This window comes from Aplysia californica, unplaced genomic scaffold (assembly GCF_000002075.1).
Source record: "Aplysia californica isolate F4 #8 unplaced genomic scaffold, AplCal3.0 scaffold00866, whole genome shotgun sequence".
Taxonomy (NCBI): Eukaryota; Metazoa; Mollusca; class Gastropoda; order Aplysiida; family Aplysiidae; genus Aplysia; species Aplysia californica.
In genome coordinates, this window is record NW_004798136.1 from 124,811 (window position 1) to 132,048 (window position 7,238).

The window sequence follows — 7,238 nt, forward strand, 5'->3', positions numbered from 1 at the left end:
TACCTATACCGACCCCAAGGTGTGATGAACGTTGTCAGGTGTTTGTCTCTGGGGTCCAGTGCAATGCTGTGGTAACCATTCCAGGCATCAAATATGGTCTTTCGAGTATTTGCGGGGACCGTGCGGGCTTGATGAAACAGAGACTGGGTATGGTGTGTTTCTCTCGTAGCATGGCGATTCAAGGCTTGAAAGTCCACGGTCCGTCGAGGTTTGACAGATTTCTTGGCACCTACGACCATCCGGTGACACCAGGAAACTGCGTTCCGATTGGAACTGGTTCAATAACGCCGAGCTGAACATCCTGATCAAGGCCAGCTTTCACCTGTTCTTGCCAGTGGACAGGTACAGGGATAGGTGTGTGGTGTGCTACAGGTGTGGCATTGTCCTCAATGATGAGTCTCATAGGGGGGCCTGACATCATGGGCAGCTTTTGGTGCTCACATATGTTGAATGTGCTACTTCTGTAGTAGTCTAACAGCCATTGCTCTAGTTTTCCTCTGTTTTCCTCGGTGGCTGGAAAGGGGAGGGAAGTGGGGAGACTGTGTGGGGTTTGACGAGGAGAACAGTTACAGCCGTCTTCATCAAGGCCATTGTCAGCGTCGCTGTGTAGCGCAGATGAATCTGTCATGGCTGGTTCAATGGAAAGGAATGTATGGAGTATAATGCCTATGGTTCTACTGGCCTCCATGGATAAGAAAAATTTGTCAGTCGAATGTTAAAAGTATACAATATGGCGTGTTGTTTTCGGCTGAATAGATTGTGTCGGGCCAGTGGTGCGTAGGATTAGAGCACCCTCGATTCTAATTGCATTCTGGTTTGCGTCCTTCATTTTCATTGAGGTAGGGAGGAGCTGGGATGTGTTCAAATCTAGTTGACTCAGGAAGGAAGTACCAGCAAGGCATGACTGGCAACCTGTGTCTGCTACTGCCAGTACAGTGGTGGTTCTAGTAGAGTTACACAGAGTGGGTTCAATTCCTAAAGCTTTGGCGTCTGATGGAAGGGCCTGAATCTCCACATTGATGGTCGGTTGGGGTGCATATGCGCGTTATTCCCACATGTCACTCAGGGAATCGAAAACAAGGTGGTCTAGTGTTACAGTGCCGACCAATTGTTCATTATCAGTTTCAGTATGGCAAAGGCTCCCAAACACTGCAGTAGCAGAGTTGTTTTGACTGGTATGAGGCCTCTGCCTGGGTTTACGGCATACACTTTCGAAGTGGTGTTGGAGGTTGCAGTTAGTACAGGTGTGATTAAAGGCAGGGCAATGATTCATACGTTGTTGCATCCCACTGCCATGTCCTGCCTTGCCGCAGTGGCCGCATGGCTGTGTTTGATTACTTGATCTTCTATCTGGAGGTCGCCCCTGAAGTCGTCTTCTCTCCATCTGCCTGTATGTACTGCATGCTGCATCAATTGCCACAGGCACGCGTATAGTTAGGGTTTATTCGTCCGGCGGAACGTTTTCCGCTTTCTTTGGCCTCAATAAAGCGGATGGTCTCATCGAGGGACATCTCTTGGTTGGCCTGGCAAAGAACGTCGAGGCGGATATCATCATCTGCAAGACCAATGATGAGGGTGTCCCTGACCATCTGATCACTGTACGACGGCTGGGCTCCACACTCGCACGAGATGTTGTACTGACACACACTCGCTTGGCTATTGAGTCGTGCAGAAAAAGTTCTTGCGGGTTCATCTCTGTCCTGTCGCATTTGTTGGAGTTGTAGTCTAGCCACCATGACATTTTCTTGACGGACGGCCACCGATTTTATGTGGCCAAGGAAAGTGGCCTCGTCATATGATGTGAGGTTTTTGAAACTCCTGGTTAGGTCCTTGCGGAGGGCCTCATCGCACCACTCAAGGAGTTGGAAGACGACGTCCCCACCAGTGAGTCGTGTGGCTTGCTTATATTCTGACCAACGCTGAGCAAAATATGTCCACTCTTCGCTCGTCCCAGATGCAGAGACGACTGGGCGCTTCACCTTCTCCGCTTTGACCCCCGTGGCCATGGGCACTGTCGTAGGGGCGGTGGCTGGGTGAGCGGTCCTCTCGTGCATGTCGAGGAGTTTCAGGAGAATTTCCGGGGCTTTATCTATCTATCTATCTATCTATCTATTTATCTATCTATCTATCTATCTATCTATCTATCTATCTATCTATCTATCTATCTATCTCAAATGCGCCATTATATCTCTGTCGTAAGGATGACATCCTTTCTCTCTATTGCCGTTGAAAAATAGGACAAAAGAAAAGGAAAAAGGTAAAGAATACAACTTCTTTTTGTTTTGAATCAGGTATGGCTGACAATGCCGGACTTCTTGCTGACCAGGAGTCACATGTTCGACACCCAGGCTGTTGAGATCGTGCCCTACTCCAGTGGCTGGGACGCTGAGGAGGTCATCATGGGGCCACTGCGGAACGGTTATTGGGAGGGCCAGACGCAGGATCTGAGAGCGATGATACGAGACTTTCTCAACTTTACTGAGTCCATGTTGGAGAATGATCAACTGTTAGAGGACGCCAGGTGGGCTAGGAGTGTGCAGGGTTCAGAAGTTGTTATGTTTGGGTTTTTTTGGTCGTAGTTTATTTTTTTGGGGGTTTTTTTGTGTGTGATTGTTCTGTTCGTTTGTTTGTTTGTTTGTTTGTTTTTGGTTGTTGTTGTTTTGTTTTGGGGGGTCGGGGGGGGTTCTTCTTTTTCTTTTCCTTTTCCATAACAATTTCTCTTCCTCTGTTTCTTCTCCTTTCTCCTTTTCCTCCGCCTCCTTCTCCTCCTCTTTTTCCATCTAATCTGCAATTTCCAACAACCAGCATAATTAGCTTCCATTTCCTACTCGTCTTCCTCCTCATCGTCTTCCTCCTTGTCTTCCTCCTTCTCTCCCTTCTCCTAAACCACTACGGCCACCATTAGCTTCAGTATTTTATTTTTATCGAACAAAAGTTATCCACCAAATTATGCAAATGTGTTTACACTTGAACTTAAATCCCTCCCTCTTCTCCATGGCTATGTATTCCTGGCCATCAGAATACACGTACCTAAGTGAATGCTCACTATCGCTCGTTGCAGATAGAAACAATTGAGCATCTGATCAGAGCGGTTGCACAAGCGAAAAATAAATGTATGCCAGTTAATTATGAGCAAACAAATATACACAAAATACATTTTAAAACAATGTACAATCAAGATGCATGCGCCATTTACAATGCCTTGAAATAAAAGGTCTGGATTCTCATATTTCCTCAAGAAGGAAAGAGGGCAAACTTACTTTCCTGAAAGTCCCGATAAAGATTTTATACTGCTGCAGTTCCCTTCAATATAAGTAACCCCCTCTTTCTCCTTCACTTTTCCCCTATGTCTAACTACCTACAACACATCCCAAAGACACATTATGAAAATAATTATCCTCTCGTAATTAACAGATATCTGTATTTTGGAGGCTTTAGTCTATGCCCCCCATCCTCCCGCCCCCCTCCCCCCCCTAAAAAAAAATGTGTTTGTGGAATTCACATATCTATCTATAACGAGTCAAGCAAAAAATGAGGTAGAAAACAGTTACAAACGCAAATATCAATAACTATAATAACTACAGGAACCATAATAACAACAACAACAGCAACAACAACAACAACAACAACAACAACAACAATTACTGCTAGAACAGTAGCAGCAAAAAAGTACTAGAAAGAAGAATGACAAGAATAACGGTAGCATTAAATACAAAATTAGCAAATAGTCCTTTTTAGACACATTTTATAAATGATAAGTCTCGATTGTTCTGTTCCTCACAGGAATCTCAAAGCAGATCTCATCATCATAGACAATGTTCCGTTTATGCGCATGCTGGCTGTTCTAGCCTACAGACTGAACACATCGTTTGCCTACGCCGGATCAGCATTCACTCCATCTCTCGCCCGCCTCCCTATCAGCGCGGCTGCCTATCCTGTACCGGTCTCCACCTTCACAGATCGAATGACGTTTCCTCAGCGGTTGATCAGCTATCTTCTCTCGATACCTTCTCGTTTCTTGTACAACTTCCATCACAAAGACGCCGTTGCTAGATACGCACCGGAAATGCCTTATCTGGACATTCACGAACTGGAGCTGAAAGCGGAAGTGACCCTGGTGGAGCAGGATCATATCCTGGACTACCCTCAGCCCACATTGCCTAACGTGATTCGTTTAGGAGGAACGGCTATTTGTAAGGCCAAAGAACTCAAAGAGCCGTATAAATCTTTCGTTGAGTCCTCAGACCAAGACATAGTTGTGGTGTCCTTTGGCAGTTATGTCCTAAATATCCCAGAGGAAATTTCTACCAAGATGATGAACGCTTTCTTACGTCTCAAACTCAAGATTGTGTGGAGAGTAAACGTGACGTCTGCTGATCCCCAACAAGTGATGACGTCATTGTGGATCCCTCAGAACGACTTGCTGGGTCACGCCAAGGTCAAAGTGTTTGTGAGCCATTGCGGGAAGAACGGCCAATATGAGTCACTGTATCACGCCGTCCCCATGCTGTGTCTGCCTCTGTTTACCGACCAACCTTACAATGCCGAGAGAGCCAGGTCTGTAAATACACATGTAAAATGTTTTGACTTCTGTTACGAAATTATATAAAAGTAGAAATAGACCTTCCACACAAACATGTGATAGTACTTTAAACGACTTACCCTCTTACACTTATCCTATATGATGATTACATACTCATAGTACCAAACTAACTACCTTCCTTTCCAGGGAACACAGGCCACTGTGGTGTAGGGGTCAGGCATTTCGCACACAGAAGACCCGAGTTCGATTCCCGAGTGGAGCGAATTTTTATCAAGTGGCGTCCGTGGCCTAGTGGTTAGGCTACAGGACTCGTAATCGTGAGGTTGTGGGTTCGGGGGTTCGAGCCGTGGTCCCGACGCTGTGTCCCTGGGAAAGGCACTTTACACGAATTTTCCTCACTTCACCCAGGTGGGAATGGGTACCCAGCAAAAGACAGAGAAAGATTTTGTCAACATGTTAGTGTTTTAGCGTCCACTAATGGAAGCTTGCACTGTATGCTTCCCAGGAGGTTGAGTTTGCTTCAGAATTTTCTCAGGTCTGCAGGGGTAATAGTAAAGATTGCGCTATACACATGATATCTGTTATTATTATTATTATTATTATTATTATTATTATTATTATTATTATTATTATTATTATTATTATTGTTATTATTGTTATTATTATTATTATTATTATTACCTCAGTCTTTCTGCTGGGATATATCCCTCTCAGCCCTAGTTGGCCCTGACACGCAGGGTGGGAAGCCTTACTCCTAAATTATCTAAATTGTGTCGATTTGGGGGGGGGGATAAAAACGCCTACATTAAACAAAAAAACCAAACGCTTACATATAAACAAACACAATTCCCAGAAACACATTAAGATACACACATACACATTTACTGATATACAATTGCAGATGCTGTGTAAATAGGTTGCGATCTTGATCTTTCGCGTTGAAATTTGAAGTTCAAATTTAACTGAGATCTGAATATGATTATACTTCTCAGCCTCTCTGGAATATTTCTTAAGACTTACTGAAATACAACTGTGGACCAGATTGCATTCTTCTAAATGAACTACGCTGTATACAATAAGGTGTTAGACTTAAACATAGACAACAAAACAGCAGCAACAACAACAACAACATCAATAATGGAAACAACTACAAAAACAACAACAACAACAACAACACAGTATCGGTCACTACTCTGGGCTGCAGGCCTACAAAAATAGAATAGACCTAATCTGTCCATTGTGCAGCGAGGAGCCCCAAGATTTGGAGCACTGGCTGCAGAGATGCCCCGCCACGGAGGTCCGGCGGTGGCATCTCTTTGGGGAGGATCCATGGAGGTTGGACTGCCTCACCCGCTACCCAAGAGAGGCAGTGGCCCTGGCGAAGAGCACGCTCTTCGGGGCTCCAAACATTTCGAACGAATAGGCTATCACACAAACACACACACAACAGCAACAACAACACCAACAATAATAATAACACTAACAACAACTACAACAACAGCAGCAACAGCAACAACAACAACAACAACAACAACAACAACAACAACAAGAGCAACAACAACAACAGTAACAACAACAGTAACAACAACAACAATATCAGAACAACAACAGCAGCAAAAAAGCATTCTTCTTAGAGGCAACACTTTCCTGATCATGTCTTTTCTCTTGTTACTTCTCTTTCTGCATTCCAAGGTACAGAGGCTTTGGCTTGACAGCTGATGTCAAAACCATCTCGGAAGACGATCTACTTGCGCTAATCAACGAACTGTTGGACAACGCAACCTACTCCAAAAACATCCAGAGGGCGTCCCAAATTTTCAAAGACATTTACGGACTTCCCGTGGAACGGGCAGCTTTCTGGTTGGATCATGTGATCAAATATGGCGGCAGTCACATGCGCTATGCAGGGCAGGACATGCCAGGCTATCAGTTTTACGATCTGGATGTTTTGGGAGTTTTGATTTTGAGCGCTGTATTTTTTATTTCATTTTGTGGCTGGTTCCTATATTGTTGCCTCCAGGTTCTAGTGCGACGACTGACAGGGAATCGGGAAAACCCAAAACTAGAATGACTGCAGTACAGGAAACAAGGAAACCGAAGCGTTGGATTTGATTTTGTTTGGGGTTTTTGTGTCGATTTTATGTGGATTTTTTGTGCCCTACAAAGACACAGATCGGTCATTTTTTTATTTTTCATAGTGAAATTGAGAGACTTTATTTTTTTGCCAGACCAGACCCTCTTCCGACGGACGGATAAAAGAAGGAAGCTGAACAAATGGCACTGCAGTAAATACATAGATACTATGCCTGTCAAATTTCAAGATTGTAAATCATGTGAGAATGGCAGCTGTCTCGGGGTTGATTGGCGCAAGGACAAAACGATTTCTTACCTTTGTCTTCTTCAACAGCCATCCAAATCGAAATTAAACCATATCATTTCGATGTCGTTTCGAAGTCTTTCTGTTATATATAAAACTTCTTTTTGCTTTCTTCCATTTTTTAAACTCGTGTTTCTCTTTATCGGTCATACTCTTTCGGAACACTTGAATGACTGTTTCCATGTCAACGAATTTCTTTTTGCTAAAGATCAAATAAGACTTACTTCTTTTTATGTAGTTCTAGGATCAGCCCAGATTATGTAAATGTGTGTGTGTATGTGTGTGTGTGTGTTTGTGTGTGTGTGTGTGTGTGTGTGT

The 7,238-nt window shown here is 44.0% G+C and overlaps 1 protein-coding gene across 1 annotated transcript; it reads left to right on the plus strand.

Annotated features, from left to right (window-relative positions):
* The first annotated feature begins 2,303 nt into the window (after nucleotides 1-2,303).
* Nucleotides 2,304-6,984, plus strand: LOC101856221 (UDP-glucuronosyltransferase 1-6). The gene is made up of 3 exons (XM_005110220.3): nucleotides 2,304-2,521; nucleotides 3,784-4,557; nucleotides 6,236-6,984. Exons 1-3 carry the CDS (start codon nucleotides 2,304-2,306, stop codon nucleotides 6,612-6,614), a joined length of 1,371 nt encoding a protein of 456 aa, XP_005110277.2. The 3' UTR covers nucleotides 6,615-6,984.
* Nucleotides 6,985-7,238: the final 254 nt, after the last annotated feature.

Coding starts and splice junctions, on each gene's coding strand:
- LOC101856221 (XM_005110220.3), top strand. CDS start 2,304: ATGCCGGACTTCTTGCTGACCAGGAGTCACATGTTCGACACCCAGGCT. Junction 2,522..3,783: donor CAACTGTTAGAGGACGCCAG/GTGGGCTAGGAG, acceptor TGTTCCTCACAG/GAATCTCAAAGCAGATCTCA. Junction 4,558..6,235: donor TACAATGCCGAGAGAGCCAG/GTCTGTAAATAC, acceptor CTGCATTCCAAG/GTACAGAGGCTTTGGCTTGA.